The sequence below is a fragment of the Emydura macquarii genome, unplaced genomic scaffold (genome assembly GCF_026122565.2).
Source record: "Emydura macquarii macquarii isolate MOO-44397 ecotype Brisbane River unplaced genomic scaffold, CSIRO-AGI_Emac_v2 contig_1876, whole genome shotgun sequence".
Lineage (NCBI taxonomy): Eukaryota > Metazoa > Chordata > Testudines > Chelidae > Emydura > Emydura macquarii.
This window is the reverse complement of record NW_027132013.1, coordinates 21,322,708-21,340,415: the sequence shown is the minus strand read 5'-3', so window position 1 is coordinate 21,340,415 and position 17,708 is coordinate 21,322,708. Positions and strand designations below refer to the sequence as shown.

Genomic DNA, 17,708 nt, shown 5'->3' with positions numbered 1-17,708 from the left:
GAATGGGGAGGGCCAACCGAGATGGACCTGCCGTGTCAGAGACCCCAAAGAGAGGGTCCTCCTCTTCCGAGAGCTCCTTAATCTCCAGGCCCAGATTGTCTGCCACTCTCCTCATGAGGTCCTGGTGGACCCGGAAGTCAAAGAGGGGGGCCTTATGGTCCCTGTCCACCGCCTCATCCGGGGAGGAGGAGGATTGAGGAAGGACCCCTGTAGAAGGACCTTCCTCTGGGTCGGAGGGTTACCCTCCTGTGCACCTATAGGAGGGGGTACTGGTTGGGCCGCCGAGGAATGAACTGAGGTGGTCCCTTGACCCATTTGAGCACCCCAGGGCCCCCAATATGGCCATTGCCAGGGGCCTTGTGGCCATGCAGGTGCTGGCGTGGGAACCTGCTGGGTCATCTCCAGGCATCCCCCCTTGGACCCCAAGCCACTTGAGCGGTGCTTATGGGCCCTGCAAGGGGAGCGGCTCCGGGACGATAAAGACCTCCGTGCCGGCGCCTATAGTGTCGATGAGGAGAAGAGCTGCTGGAGGAGCTGTAACTGGAACGACCCCTCCATCGAGAAGACTTGCTGTGACACTTCCCAGATCTGGATCGGGAGTGGTGGTGCCTGCGCCGTCGCGACGCTGATCGGGAGCGTGACATGTCTCTCGGTGCCGAGGCAGGCGGTGCCAAGGCGCTCGGTGCTGAGACAGGCGGTGCCGAGGTGGACGGTGTCGAGGCGCTCGATGCCAGGGCCGGTGGCACTGGGATGCACAGTGCCGATGTGCTCAGTGCTGAGGCCAACGGCGGCGCCGAGGCAGGCAGCATTGGGGATCGGTACCGAGCTGGGCTCCACACCGGGGTACCGGAGCCCACGCTAAAGTCCCCACTCGAGGTGGAACTGTAGCGCCTTCGCCTCGAGTGTTTGCCCCTGAACCGCCCTCGGTGCCGCAGTGCCGGGGAGCTCAACGACCCGGAGTCGGAGCTAGGAGGGGAGCCCACACTCTCTACTCTCCTTGACCGTCTGGGGGGAGACCTCGACTCTCGTCTCCTCCACCCAACACGGGTTTACCCCGCGACACCAGTCCCGGAGCCCTCGGCCGAGGGGGGACGGAGGCGTAGGCAGGGCCATGAGGGCGCGTGCTGCAGCGAAAGCCTCCAGTTTCAACGGCCCTTGCAGAGGCACTCCGCCACCCCCAGGAGTGAGGGGAGGCTCTCTGTGAGGAGATGCCGGTGCCGGAGTACTCTCCACAGCACGTGGCTGGGGCACCCCGTTTTCCCGGTAGCAGGGGAGAGTCCATGGGAGCGGCTTCCCGCCGCTTCTTCTTCTTCGGTGCCGCAAGCAGTGCCGGTGCCAGCGCTGGTGCCGACGACGGTGCCGGTGGAGTGCTCCGCACCGACGAGACACTCGGTGCCGCAGGAGAACACGAAGGCTGAGTCCGGCCGGAGCGCGGACTCCATCAGGATCGCCTTCAACCTCACGTCCCTTTCCTTCTGGGTCCTTGGTTTGAAGGACCTGCAGATCCTGCACTTCTCCTTTCTGTGTGCTCCCCGAAACATCGGAGGCAACGGTCGTGAGGGTCACTCACTGGAAAGGATTTTGCACATGCAGTGCAGGCTTTAAAGCCCGTAGAGCCAGGCATGGCTCAATTCTAGCCCCTAAGGGCACTATCTACATAACTACTTGCTATCTACCATTTAACAATAACTAGAACTCAAACAATAACAGCTAAACACTAAGGGATGCTACTCGCGTTTGCATGCAAGAGGCAGACGTTCCGGTAACCGTCACAGGCGGAAAGAAGGAACTGAGGGGCCGACACTACAGAGGAAAGAAGGAACTACAGAGGAAAGAACTACAGAGGAAAGAAGGAACTGAGGGGCCGACACTACAGAGCTAGCTAAGGAAAAAAAGTTCCGGGAATCTGTGCACGGGGCGCGCGCACACCTATAATGGAATGGATATGAGCAATCACTCGAAGAGAGAATCATCCATTATTCTCGCATTTTCTTTGCAAAATCCATTAATTAAACAATGATTCCTAGATGACTTGACTGAAGTCATATATTTTCCTTGACAAATATGATCATATCCATCTTGTATCATATGGTTCATTACTATATTTTCAAGGCAAACTGAACCAGGGCAAGTGTACTCTTAGTATTATTTATGTCATGCTCATTACTTATGCTAGGGAGCAGAAGAGAATACAACAATCACATTATCCTTTGAGTTTATTTGATCTCATTGTAAACCATAATATAAAAGATTAAAATATGGGCGCAGTTCAATGTAGAGCACAGGTTTTAACAGGAGAAATGCATTCTCTGGTGGACGATGATCAAAACAGTATTAAAGAAACCAATCTACACAAAGACAAACATTTAAAGCATTATCTTAGGCTCATGCTATACTAGTTAGTCTGTATTAAATAGAGGTTTCATGCTCTCTATGGCAAGGCAGGTTTCTAAAACATCGTGGAAGCAATTTTTCCCATAATTACATCTCCTTACTATAGAAAGTAATTTAATTTGTTAAAGAAGCTGCAGCTGCTTTTAACTTAATTGTACAACCATTTCAGGAAGGTAGAGAAGAATGATATAAAGAAACAAACTGCAATAAACTAGAGAATGCCCAAGGCTGCTGTAAAATGTGTACAAAAAGAGTCTATGATCTCTCATTAAGACCCAGTGATTAAATTAATAGGATGGGTGGGAGAATCATTTCCAAATAACTGGATTTGGAGCATCATGGGCAGCCAAGTGGAGCTGTATTTCTGTCTTTATACACATAGAAACCGAAGGTAAACAGGAAGGAGAGTCAAACTCACATCAGGGAGGTGACTGTGTCTTCATTGTTTATAAGGTACCTAGCACAATGGAGCCTAACTAGAGCCTTTGGAAGCTACCACAATAATAATATTTAACAATAAATATTGTAGGTACTAAAGAAAATAGTTATTCAATTTGTTTGGACTGAATGAATCTCTATTTCTACTCTGTAGCTGACTTGAAAGTTGCCATACTTCTACAAAAAAAACCTTCAAAAACAGACTTCAGAGAGCAACTGCAGAGCTGGAACTCATATGCAAACTTGACACAATCAGACTGGGTCTGAATAGGGACTTGGAATGGTTATCTCAATACAAGAAGTAATTGTCACTGATCACACATTTTCACTTTCTAATCAACAGTTGTGAATAGGCCTCAACTACTCTAACTGAATTAACTTTGTTAGCACTTGCCCTCCCCATTGTTGTTTCTTACCCTTGGATATATATATATACCTCCTATCTGTGATTTCCACTTCATGGATCTGACGAAGTGGGTTGCAGCCCACGAAAGCTTATACCCGCAGAAATTTGTTAGTCTTTAAGGTGTTACAGGACTCTCGTTGTTTTTGTTGTATACAGACTAACACGGCTACCCCTCTGGAACTTTTCTTCTCTATTTCCAGTTTGCACCATAAACATTTTCTAATGGAGGTTTCCCTGAACTTGGCCCAAAATTCTCTGCCCGCACTGGGCCTTATCCTGATTGTTCAGCATGTCCGGTGTGAATAAATAAGGCAGAAGAAGTACAAACCACAGTTTTGAACTGTGGTGTAGAGGAGACTATGAGAGTCTTGTGTACTAGAAGTCATCTCAAATCTAGTGGTGACTAACTGAAGGGAAGAAAAAGATTAACCACTTGTTCAGGTTATGTTAGCTGTTAGTAAATGTAATCAAAGACTCCACACTAAGATGGGAGTAGCAGAATGATGAAAAATAAAAGTTAAGCTCTGTGCTAATTCTCAGGAATTGTCTTTGCTGCTGAAAACATGCATCTCCTGTTCTATACACTGGGGGAAAATACCTGAGAAAAGAATAATGTTAGCAAGGCTGTGGTAGTGTTATTTATTTATACATATGTGATGAGGTGGTACTGTCACAATGAAAGATCATTCTAGCTACGTATAAGAGCAAGAGACACAAGGCTTTGTGATCTAAAATATTTTTGAACTATGTCTCCTCTACCTGGTCAATGTTTTTTGAAAACAAAAACAACTGACAGACTTACCACTGACTGAGATGGTCCTGTAAAGTAAAATGAAGTGGGCACAACACAGGGTAATTTTAATGCTACTGCAAATTTGTAGGTAAATAAACTTAATTTAAGGCACATAAAATTATTCAACTTTTACTGTAACATGTTTCTCAGTTCCAAAACTGAAGGCAAATACTGGGTGGACATAAGAGCACATAAAATAGTTAAACACTAGCAGGAAATATCTCCAAATATGTTGAGGATACATACAATTTTAAAAGTGAATTTAATAGATGGAAAGTATAACAAATTTGTCAACATCTAAAATGGTTGCCATTAGTCATGCTAGGAATTTTGTTACTGGCTACTAGGTTCAAAAGACTCCATAAGCTGAAAAGCAAAAACACTGTAGCCTTAGTAAATATTACTTTCTAACACTGACAGTGACAGGAGCTGTACAATAATATGTAACAGTAGGGTAATTCAACACAATTCCTTCAACCCTCTGAAGAACTATGAATTGTGTTGAGTTTTACATTTGGTCAGTCTGTTCCACTGAAGACAATACAACAACCAATGAAGAGTTGGCCGTTTAAAGGCTCATTAAAGTCAACAATTCTACCTGCAATGTGTTAAATGTTTTTGTACACTCTACAAAAGCCAGATGCAAGATGTGGGAATTGCCTCTTTAGTTCATTTACTTTGATTTGCTTATCTAAAGGCATGTCTATACCATTCTGCAGATTGGATTATGGTGGTGTGAACAGTAGTGCACACCAAAGTGCTACACTGTAACTCCCCCATGTGGATCCTACTGGCACAAACTAAAAGAATAGTTAGAATAGGACTACATTAATGCAATCTGGGAACCTTTTCATTCTTGCTCGCAGGGTCCACATAGGAGAGTTAAAGTGCAGCACTACTGTTCACAATCAAGTGTGGGGCAGTGTAAACATGCTCTAATTTAAATGGTTAGTAGCAATAAAATAGGAAATCACAAAAGTTAAGAAGGAAGTTTTCTTCCAGAACAGCTTTGAAAGAGAGATATAGTTTACTAGTTACATTCCCTGTAAACAATTTAAAAAAAAAGACAATTAGCTGCCTCTGGTCTAGATTTTCAATTTTCACTGAATAGCTAGCGCATGTTTTACAGGTATATGTTCAAAGAACTGCCAGTAGTTACGGAACAAAAAAAATACATATCAACAGCAGAGGAAAAACCTTTAAACTCACCAGAATACAATAGCATTCTCAACTTTGAAGAGCCACTTTATCAAATGGAGGAATAAAATATTGAGGACACCACTGACTTCCTGACTTTAGTTGACAATGTTCGCATTATGAACTTGCATCATCACAATTCAACGTTTTAATATACAGACACAAAAATCAGAATGCAATATCTGGACATCATGGTGGAATTATACTGTGGATGTCTCCCTTTTGTCCCTCTGCTTTGTCTGCTTGGAGAAATCAGAAGGAATCCTTGTGACTCATGCCTTTTCCTCTCCACTGTTGAGACACTCTTTAAAACTCCCAACTGCTGTACACAGATTCTTATGGGAGGAATCCCTAAAAAGGGATGAGGCAGGGAAACTGGGAAGCAGCATGGAATGGAATTAGACAACATATCCAAGTTGTGCAATTCCACCCTATGCCACAAAGAAACAGACCAAACAGTTCCCAAGGGAGGTTTTAGATAAGAAAGTTAAACCTAACTCTGGTTCACAAAGCAACATGGCAGTTTTGATGTCTCACTAATGCTGTAGATGCATGAGTGGTAGATAAAGCAGCTGTCTCCCAAAGTATTTTCCATTGTCCTGCTTCTTCTCTTGATGCCAAGGCTACCTTTCCTGGAAACTCAAGGATGCACAGAAAATCTCTGATACCAAAAGGAATACAACAAGCAGACCTTCCTCTTTGATGTGGTTGAAGGAGTACTAGAGTGCTAGCAATGGACTTGGTATACTTCATCTTCTCCAGTATCTCATCCATCTTAAAACTGAACAAATCCTCCCTTTTCAAATGGGACATCTCCCACTAAGGCCTGGGCCCTGTACAAAAGGCCTTATGACTTGAGCAGAAATACAGAATCAGAGAATGAGATGATGTTACTGTCATGCTGGGTAGATTGTGGGGGCATTTAACATATGAGTTAACATCAATAAGTCAAAATCGTAATAATTCATGTGAGACATGCCAGGTCAGGTACTGTTAGAAAGGTTGTAATATGCTAAGTAAGATGATAATATTTATGTTCATGTGTAGTATGTGAAATGGAAGTTATAAATATATTTGATATATCTGTATTTCAAATTGTGCTGCCTGGGCAACACCCCAGATAGGATGGCGGTAGGACGATACCCTGCTTAATGGCCCATTAAGACAGTCACGGATGCAAGGGGCCCAGGAAGAAACTAAAGGCATACCAGAAGAGTTACCAGGATTGGCCCATGGGACTCTGGATTCCATTTTAGTTCTTGTAACATTCCACAAGGCCGCATGGCCAGGGACAGAGGGTATATAAGATCAAACCACAGGAACCATTTTGCCTTTGTTTCTGTTCAGTTACTGACATATACCTGCCTCTGGATCAATTCACTTGCAACTGAACTGAAGGACTAAGACCCATCCAGGTATTGGATGTATACCAGAGGAACTGTACAAGCCTGCAACTCCATGATTCTTCTAGAAACCTGATGTATATGGACTTTCAATCATTTGTATGTATCTGATTTGCTCTGACCCTGTAACATTTCTCTTATGGTTTATTTCTTTTTACAATAAACCTTTAGTTTTAGTTACTAAAGGATTGGCTGGCAGCGTGGTATTTTAGGTAAGATCCAAACTTATATTGAACTGGTACTATGGCTGACCCCTTGGGGTCAGAGGGAACCTTTGTAGTAAAGAGCACAGAGTTTAAAAAACCAGTCTCTTTATGGACCTAGTGCTGATTTGGGAGCCAGGAGCTGAAATGCAGTAAAGGGGGCTGTGTGTATTTGTATACTGGCTTCTGTGGGGATTCAGAAGTGCAGTTTGTGGCTGGTTGGGAAGTCTGGCTTCACTGCCACCCACCAGTGCTGGGAGAATCTGCTCTCCGTTTGCAGGCTGCCCTGACCTTGGCATTTTCAGGTGGCTACCCTGGGCACGGGATGGGTCACAGTTACCGTGTGTGCCAAATCATCTGGAGCATCACAAGCCTCTCTTTATTTGTATTTGGATACTATATACTCCTAAATCATCAACTCCTTTACTGTATTTTTCTTCTCCTCAGTAAAGTGTTCAATAAGAGAGAGCCTCTGGTTTTCAGAGCTGAAAATTATTCTAATTCAGAAGCCTCAACTACACATCCCAATAATTCTTGAAACTGTCTGAAATTATCAGATGTGGAGATGGCCTTATCCTCCAAAGAAAGGGAGATGGATATAGCCACTTCTTGTTATTCAGAATTAAGTTGTTCCATATCTCCAACCCACTGTACTTCCTCTGATCCAAACAGGAGGGTCATTGATACTGACCAACAGACAGAACCATGTCAGAGATACTGGTAAGCAGTATACTAAGATAGCAAAAGCATAGGAGACAGAGATGATATGCTGGCTCTGTTGGAGAATGCAAAAGGATGAGGCAGTGTCCCAGGTTTTAAGGCTCATCTTTAAATATCTTTGGACTACCAATGAATTAGAAGGGAGTCTCAGCCAGTAATGCCGCATGTAATGCCACCAAAAACAGAAGCAAATTACAACATCCTGTTATTTAAAAGGCATATTGAACTCTGCAGTGTTTCTCTGCCTTGGTCCAATGTACTGGTAGTTAGCCAACAGTCTTTAACTCATCAAAACTCTTTAGCATGACAATTTGGTGAGTTTCCTATTTCCTCCTTGCTTCTTGACATGAGTTTTCCAAGGGGTAATGCTTCTACTTTCCCAGAAGGGCTTCCTCTCCAGCTTCCTGTGCCTTCTCTTTATATCCCTGCTCCAAAAATCCTGTATTGACCCTCCACCCCTGCCTATTTAAATGTGGAGTTTTTATTATAAAGCTGTTTCAATTATATATTTTTGTAATTCCATCCTACCCTAACCTCTTCCCATGGCATTTCTCCTCACCAAGGCCAACAAAACAAAATAACTTTAGAGTTTGCAAGTGAAGACATTCTGGACATATGATGAGTCAAAATAACATTAGGCCAAGTTTCAAAAAGTCAGTAACTGAAATTCTTAAATACAATGGGCCTGATCCCCAGGTCCAGCATCTAAGGGAGATGGCTTTATGATACCTTTCTGCTCCCCCAGTCCTGAGACTAACTGGAGGTTGATTACACCCCTGTTGTAACTGGAACAGTTCTGCTAGTCAAGGATCTCCACACTGAAGCATGCTCTAGCCATATCCCCTCCTGCTCCAGGCCATGCGACAATTTCCCCTACATTGTAACAGGGAGCAACTTGTTTACAGCTGGTAAAATGGCTTTATGCCCCCCTGGAATTTGCAGCCCCTGGTGCCCTTTAGGGAAGCTGTCTGGCTACTTTGCACTGCCTAAGCAGCACAAAGGAGTCAGAGGGCTGGGGACCTGGCATCATATGAGACAGTTACTCACCTTTTGCAGTAACTGAGGTTCTTCAAGATGGGTACCCCTGTGGGTGCTTCACTTTAGGAGAATTTGCGTCCTGTGCCTGTGATCAGAGAATTTCAGGAGCAGTGCGTGTTTAAGTCATACATGCGCTGCCTCCATCCAGTGCCACTTCTGGCAGTTACATAGCAGTGTGCGACCACACCCTCCTCAGTTCCTTCTCTACCGCAGAGTCCTAGTAGGAAACTCCAAAGTAAAGGGGAGGAGGGTGGGTAATGGAGCACCAACAGAGACACCCATCTCGAAGAACTTCAGTTACTGCACAAGGTGAGTAACCATATCTTCTTCTTTGAGGAGAATCCCTGTGGGTGATCCACTTTAGGTGATTGTAGAGCAGTGCCCCTCATTGGAAGGAAAGGGCTTTAGAATTGAATTTGTGAACAAGGATAAGATAGTAAGTCCTAACAGTTCATCTGATGTTGAGTCCTGCTCAGTTGCATAGTGCTCCGTGAATGTGTGGGCTGATGCCCAGGTAGCTGCTTTGCAGATGTCTACGATGGGTACATTGTTGAGCAAGACTATTAACATGGAGAGCAATCTGGTGGAGTGTGGGTGAGTCCCGGTGGGGGTTGTAGTTCCTGTTGGCAGTAGCAAAGGTCAAAGCACCCGGAAATCCATTTTGAGAGACTCTTCTTGGATATGGAGGCTCCTTTAGATCTTTCTGTAATAGGAAACAATAACTTAGGCAACTTTTTGAAAGGTTCAGTCCTTTCAAGATAAAATGCTAGTGCCCTTATGATGGCCAGGGTATGGATCATTGCTTCTCGTTTGTTCCCATGAGGTTTAGGGAAGAGCAATGGAAGATGGATGGGTTGGTTCAAGTGGAATGAGGAAAGTATTTTAGGTAAAAATTTAGGATTTGGTCTTAGAGTAACTTTGTTTTTGAAGAAGATTATGTATGGGGGGTGTCATGAGAGCCTCTAGCTCTCCAACTCATTGCGCAGATGTGATGGTAATGGAAAAGGCCACCTTCATTGAGAGGTGCAGAACTGAATGTGTCACTAAGGGTTCAAATGGGGGCCAGTAAAACAGCATAAAACTATATTAAGGTTCCAGGGTGCGATAGGGACTTGTATTTCAGGACAGAGGTTACGAATACTCTTGAAGAATTGTTCAGTGGTAGGATGGTGGAAGACTGAGAACTCGTCCGCCTTGTGATGGAAAGCCATGACTACTGTGAGATGTACTCTACGTGAGTTCATTGATAGACCTGATTCCTTTAGCTTCAGTATATAATCTAGTACCAATGGTAATGGGAAGCTAATAGCCTCTGCTTGTCTGTTCTAGCACCATATGTGGAATCTCTTCCATTTCTGCAGGTAAGTATAATGTGTACTTGACCTCCTGCTGTTTAATAGTATGTCCCTTACCTCCTCCAAGGTTTCATTTCATTTTCCTGGAACCATGAAGGAACCATGCCTTCAGGTGGAGTATTTCCAGGTTCGGATGATGGACCTGGCCTGCATCCTGAGACAAGAGATGTGAAAGAATAAGAAGAGCACGTGGTGGGCATACTGCCATCTTCAACAGGTAAGGGAACCTCATTTGTCTGGGCCATGTGGAGATTATCAAGATAACTCTGGATTGGTCGGTCCTTATCTTATGTATGACCCTGGATAGGAGTGGGGTAGGGGGAAACACGTACAGCAAAGTTGCATCCCATTTGAGGAGGAAAGCATCACGCATCAAGATTGCGGTCCTAATCTTGCCTTCGAGCAGAATTGAGGACACTTGTCATTCTGGCCTGTAGCGAAAAGGTCTATAATCAGGAAACTCCAGCATTTGAATATATTCTGTAGTACCAGGTTATTTATTTCCCACTCATGATCCCGAAAGAACTTTTTGCTCAACGCATCTGCTTTGGTATTCTGGCATCCTGGCAGATTGAAAGCTGCTATGTCGATGTTGTGGTGGATGCACCAGTTCCATAATCTCATTGCTTTGGTGGACAGGGAGTGTGAACTTGCTCCTCCTTGGCAGTTTATATAAAACATACAAGTAACATTGTCTGTCAATATCTTTATGGTCTTATACCTGATCAGAGGCAGAAAATGCAAGCATGAGTTGCAGATTGCGCTTAATTCCAGTAGGTTTGTGTGCAATGTTGACTCTAAGGGAAACCACCTGTCCTGAACCGTGTGGTTGCGCAAGTCTGTCCCCCAACCTAACAAAGAGGCGTCTATCAAAAGTATCATTGACTGACAGGTCTATGTGAAGGGAACTCCTGCACACACATTGTGAGGTCGAGTTCACCAGTGTAGAGTTTTTTTTATTTTGAGTGGCACTGTGAGACACTTGTTTAGATTGTGTCTGTGCAGAATGTATACTGCCTTGGAGCCAACCCTGAAGGCAACACATGTATAGCCTGGCATGCTTTACTACAAATGCCATTGTTAACATATGATCTAATAATTGGAGGCAGGTCATGGCCGATGCCTGTGGGCTGGTTTATGTTGTGTTGATCAGATTGACTAATCTGTGTGGTAGTAATGAGGGCATGGCTTCCAGTGCATCGAGGTGAATTCTAGTCTCTGTACAGGTGTCAGCGTTGATTTTTGCCTGTTTATTTGTAGGCCTAGTTGTGTGAAGAGAGCTATCATCTTTTGGGTAGCCTCTACCAAATCTTCTCAGGTAAGGGCTTTCAGTAAGCAGTCATCCAGGTAGAGGATTATTATGACCCCTTGCCTGCAGAGGTGGGCCGCCACCACCACAAGAACTTTGGGAAACACCCGGGGAACTGTAGAGAGGTTGAAAGGGAGTACTTTGTATTGGTAATGATCTTGTACCAGAACGAATCTGAGAAACCTCCTGTATGATGGGTGTATTGTAATGTGGAAATCTGCATCTTGGAGATCGAGGGCTGAGAACCAGTCCCCTTGTTCCAGTGCTGGGATTAGCATTGCTAGTGTGACCATCCTGAACTGTTGGGTCTTCATGAACTTGGTGAATTTCCTTAGGTCAAAAATGGGCATCCATCCTCCATTCTTTTTCTAGGTTAAGAAATAATGAGAATAAAAGCCCTTCCCTCTCTGTTGTGTTGGTACTGGTTCTATAGCACTGTGCAGAAATGCAGAAGGTGGTTTACTTCCAGCCATAGCAAGTGCTCGTGAGAAGGGTCCCTGAAGAGGGAAGAGGAAGAAGGGTGGTTAGGGAGATGGAGATGAATTGGGTTGAGTAACTACTCTTGATAATTTCTAATATCAATTTGTCTGAGGTGATGGTCTGCCATGTGGGGTGGAATGGGGTCAGATGGTCTCCAAAAGGATGGATGGTTTTAGATACCTCCTCCATTCTCAAGTGCTGGATCTCTCAAGTCCTTGACCAAACCTTCAAAATTGCTGTTTGAAGGGAGGTTATTGGGATGTCAATGGCTGAAATGGGAGTGGTCTATGTCTTGTAGGCCTCTGTCTACAATTCTGAGAATCATACTGTCTCCCTGGCTGGACGTATGACACAGGCCTTGTTCATTGCATTGAGTAATATTTCCCTTGCTTCTTTCTTTGTGTAGGTGTATAGATGCCTAAAGACTGAAGAGTCACCCTAGAATCTTTTAAGGTATGAAGTGACTCATTGGTCTTAGCTGTGAACCGTTTTGGTCCCTCAAATGGGAGACCCTCCACAGTAAAATGTACCTCCTTGAGAAACCCAGAGAGGTGGAGTCACGAAGCCCGCCACATGACTATGGCCATAGTGATGGATCGTGCTGCTGTTTCTGCTGCATCCAGTGAGGCTTGTAAGGCTGTTCATGCAAGGAGGTAACCCTCTGAGATGACTGCTTTAAATTGTTGGTTTTTGTCATCAGGGAGATAATCAATAAACTCAGACAATTTTGAATAATTTGTGTAATTGTATTTGGCCATCAGTGCTTTGTAATTGGCGATCCCGAACTGTAGGTTCGTTGACGCCTTGCGCCCAAAGAGGTCTAGCCGTTTCCTGTCTCTATCATACACGTGGTTCTGGAGTGGTGTTCTTTCATAGCCTCTACCACCATTGAATTTGGTGTAAGGTGTGAAAACAAAAAATCCAGGCCCTTAGACGGGGCATGTAATATTTTAGGTCCACCCTCTTACAAACGAGTGGAATGGTTGCGGGGGTCTGCAAGATAGTCTTGGATGGGTCTATGAGCACCTCGTTTCCAGGGAGAGCAATCTTGGAAGAGGTTGTTGTTTGTAAAATGTTCAACAGCTTGTGTTGAGACTCTGCAACTTCCTCCAATGGTATTTCAAGCGAGTCAGCAATCCTTTTAAACAGCTCTTGAAATAGCTTAAAATCATCAGCTGTAATTGATGGTGGGGGCATGATGGCTTCATCCGGAGAGGAAGAGGAGAAATTGGTTGCTGGGGTGAACTCCTGATCTGAAGTTTACTCCAGCCTTTCAAGTGTCTCTTCTAGAGGTTCAGAGGGTCTAGCTACTGAGGGTGATGGACAATGTCTCAATCTCTCCCTGTGGGTACTGACTTAGAGTAGTGCTGCCAGTATGCCTCCCAGTAAGGCCACTGAGGTGGGAATAGCATTGGTGGTCCATACCACCCATTGGTGTCAGTCCTGGAGTGATATCCAGGTTGTTCCAGTGGACCCAGTCTGGAGACTGTCTGAATGGGGGAAGAGCGGCATCATGAGTAAATCTCCCCTTCCTCATCAACACTGGAAAAAGGAGGGGCCGATTTGGATGGTGGTGTAGATTGGCATGGTACTGAGCATGCCGGAGTAATATCAGTACCAAGAAGGGGAGATTCCAGTGTTGCAGAGATTAATGGTCTTTGTGTCGAAGAAATTTTTGCAGTGCCGAGAGCTTCGGTATTCAGGAGGATGTTGTTGGCGGTGCTGATGAAGTTGCAGCAATTGTTGGTACCGATGATTATAAGCCAGAATGTAGCACCATAGACAGAAGTGCTACTGACCTGCTCAATACCACATGTTTGAGCAGCTCCCAGGATACCACGGAGACGGAGGTAAGCTTCCCTTTGCCATTCCTCTCCGGGCCTGCCTGCTTAGGGTCTTTGGCTTTTGCGGTACTCCCAGCACTGGAGGGCCCTGACCCCTCATAGGTAGTCGTCCGCAGCACGGTCAGTAACGGGAGCATAAGACGAGCCAGGGGTGGTTTCTTTGCAGCCAATTACCCAGGAGGGGGTATCATGGTCCTTTTTTAGCCATCTCTTTGGACGACTATTCTTCTCTGTGAGGATGGTGAGGAATGTCTGTCTGCGCTTGCCACTGGAGACCAGTTTCTGGGAGGGGTCCACAATCCCAGATCAGAGGTCAGGCACAGTGTCTTCTCCATCAGAATAAGTTTTAGCTTAAGGTCCTTCACTTCTCTGGTGCAGGCCTTAAGATTATGGCAATGGTAGCACTTTTAGGGAAGGTGTCTCTGGCCAAGGCAACAGATACACTGAGAGTGCCCGGAGACCGGGATTGCCTCCCAGCAAGACAGGCAGCATTTAAAACCCGGGGATCTGGGCATGCCCCGGAGAGTAATGCTTCCTCTGTGAGAGTGGGTATATTATACTATGCTAAGGAGGTAACTGATAATAAATAAAAAAATAATTATTTTTTTTCAAAGAAATAAACAGGGAAGAAAAGGGTAGCTAAAACTAACTGACTGGGTTCTAAAGACTATTAACACTAATGTAAAGGCAAACTCAGAGGAACTGCTGTTGGCTCTGTGTCAGGCCGAGGGGTTGTAAAGAAAGAACTGAGCAATGCCTAAGGAGCAGAAAGAAACCAGAGGGCTGGGGACCTGGCATCATAACTCTAAAATTCCTTTTCTGATTTTTACCAAACCTCCCATTACAATTCAAAGATTCAGGGACAATACATGGCATGAGAAGTTTCAGTGAGATTGGTTTCTTTTGGGGGAAGTTAAGGGTGTTGAAAATCAGACTTATTATAAGAAGCCAGCTTCAACCTTAACTATGGAACAGCAATCACTACTCCATAACATATGTTGACTTTTATTATAATATTTTATTTGATTTTAAAAATATAACTCTAAACTTTGGAGGTTTTCTTTTTTTTTTTTTTTTTACTATCTCCAGATCACTTGTGAAATATATTTAAGGAAACTAATAAGGAAATCTAGTGAAGATCAGAATAAGAATCACTATATGGGAGTGAAGAGATGATTTAAACACACAAGGTATTTTGCTTAAAGAAAATGCAACTCAGTTTTATTAGTAGTCATATTGTTGGTGCAACACAAAGAACTACTTTGCTATTTAACCTAAAGACACAAATGTCTCTAGTATGCATTTTCCTTGCTGATATTGTAACATCATTACAGTATGTGTTATACCATCAGAAAAGCCTGAAAACAGACTAAATTGCATTGAATATTTACTTCAATTATACTGCAGGGCACTACAATGAAAAACAAAGGCAACAAATGGGCTGTTATAAGAGGAACAAATATGCGTTAACTGCTTACAACAGAAAATCTAGTATTTCTGTTAATTCTCCTAAAATACTACCATTGGTGGATGTATATTTTTGAATTTACAGGACCTTAAGCATTTGTTTCCTTTCAAATTACAAGTCAGTTAGAAAAACAACCATAAACACCAGACACACAGAAAAAGACAAGAGTTTATGTAAATAAAAAACTATTTGCTCACCTTTCCAACAGCTGCAGCCACTCTGTTGGTTTCCTCTGCTCTTTGTTTTCATTGCAATGTCCAGGATTATGATTGAAGGAATAGAGTACAGCAGAACCTCGCTAATTTACTTTGCTAAAACACACACCTCAGAATTTGCACACACAAAAATAGCTATCCCTCCCCCCCCCCCCCCGACAAGATTGAATAGTAAATGCTATTGAGAAGGTTTCCTATTACTCAGAATTCATTACATATAAAAATAAAAAATAAACACAAACTATATTTTATTATGCATGACATACATTGTGTTCAACTTACTTCCCAATTTGCAAACTTCAGGAATTCACAATGGACTTCCATCCGCCAGTGAATTAGGGAGGCTTTACTGTACTTATTGTGATGTGCTTATTCAGCTCCCTGTATCTATGATTCTCTCTGACTAAATCACACATTCATTCCCTAATTCCTAATTCATATTTGAAAATTACTTTAGTTCTTATGGCAATATTATCACTAAACTTAATTGAATTCTGTTTTGTTCTATCATTCTGCTCAATTCTTTCCTTTCCAGACTGCTGTAAGATACAGTTTGAATTTTTCTCCTCCATATTATTTTCTATAATTTATTTATCAAGGAAAATTTAGTTCTGATGTAACATCTGGTATTCAGCGAGGTCCTGCTTTTTCCCCAATTTTCCAGCTGGATAAGTTGATCGATATACAAGACATTCAAGTACTGCCCAAGGCCACACAAAAAGTCTATGTCTTAGGCCAAAGGAAGAACCCGATTCTTCCTGGCTTTCTGTCCTTTGAACTTCCCACTAGTTCATATGGCATCTCTGAATGCAGTGGACCAAATTTAGATACTATATCAGTTCAGTGTAACACAGATATTTCTCCAGAAAAGATTTTGGTATATTATCACAGCAAATTAATAATCATTTACAATAACTGTGAAAAAAATTCTTACTGGTCTGACATCCCCACATGAGTTTGTAAATTGTCGTGCCAAGCCAAAATCGAGCATGTAACACTTCCTACAGGTGCTAGGGAAACGTCCCATGGCAAAGTTTGACTAGAAAAAGAAACAAAAAAATATACATTATTAACATATACAAATTAATGAATGTCATTTTCCATTATTCTATTCTTCCTTCTACATTTTCACATCTGCCCATGTTCCATTCACTTTGGAGAAAAGAAAACACTATATTCAACAATAAAATGAAATTCTAAACTTAGTATATGTGAATTATGGCACATACGACCCAGGTAGATTGCAGTCTTTCATTAGCATAACAACATTACTAACCTGTAACTGGATTTCTCCAAGTATATTGTATTTGGAGATCCACATTCCTGGATCTGGAAATTTCAATAAACAATCTACCCTGGGGAATGCAGGAACTGATGCATATACTAAAGCATACTGGCACCTTACATATCAAAAAAGGGATGCAGAAAACTCCTTCCTCTTTTCTGGCTGCCTAGAAAAAAACTTCAAAGACAAATGGGCTGGAGGGAGTGAGTGTGGATCTGTGGAGGCAATACATTGTGAAAACTCCAGTTAGAGTTCATTTTCATTTTCTTCTTCATCTGCCTCCAAGATTCTAATTCTTGGGTTTTGGCTACATAACCTTTTTTCCTAAAATTTCTGAACACTGATACCATTGGTTCAGCTCCACTGATGTCAGCAACAGTGGGATTAAACAGTCTGCCTATCACTTGTATTTTAGCCATTTCACCTAGGCTTGTTCAACAAACCTTAATTATCAGTAAAAAAGAACAGGACTAGCCCAAAGAGTTGAAGCCTAAGAAAAACACCTGTACTAATGGGAGAACTCACCATGTTGTAAATTTGGCATTGCTGACAATGGAAAAGCTATTGTTGATTTCTGATTCTCCACTGACCCTGATAACTTCATGTGCCCAGTTTGGATTAAACCAATGAATCCAGCAGTAGCCCTGGTCTTTATAACTTTGGCCAGGATATCATCCATCTTGGAGCAAAGCAGATGAAGTTCTACAAGAAAGAAATTGAACTCCTGTATCTCTGGAAAGAGACCCAAGCCACAAAGAATAATGCCAGAGGTAGACCATAAGCTTGTAGATGGATCAGAGAAAGTAAGTATAAAAGAATCATTAGACAATTCTGACTCTTACAAGTTAGCTGCTTACGTTGTCATAATTCACTGGCAAATATTCTAGTGTCATAACTAATGATCAGAACCTACTAATTTGCCACTTTTGTGTAAAGAGCCAAAGAAAAAAAAGTGTCCTTTTCACTAGCAAGCAGTCTAATTAGGAACAGAGAAGTGGAAAGTCCTAGAAATTCCAAATCTATCATTACCTGTTCTCACCCCAAAAGAATTTAGAAGAGTCAATCAAAGGACATTAAAGACCTGCACAGGGAAGCATTTAGTCATAGACTGAACTGATGTCAAGTGAGACTAACATATTGGCAAAGTTTAAAATGATAGG

At 43.1% G+C, this 17,708-nt stretch overlaps 1 protein-coding gene across 1 annotated transcript in view; it reads right to left on the bottom strand.

Annotated features, from left to right (window-relative positions):
• TTBK2 (tau tubulin kinase 2) overlaps window positions 1-17,708 on the bottom strand; it is a 214,924-nt gene that overhangs the window by 114,497 nt on the left and 82,719 nt on the right. Inside the window, exon 6 of the mRNA XM_067557906.1 lies at window positions 16,198-16,302. Coding sequence (XP_067414007.1) covers window positions 16,198-16,302 — 105 coding nt within the window. The remainder of the gene's footprint in view (window positions 1-16,197; window positions 16,303-17,708) is intronic.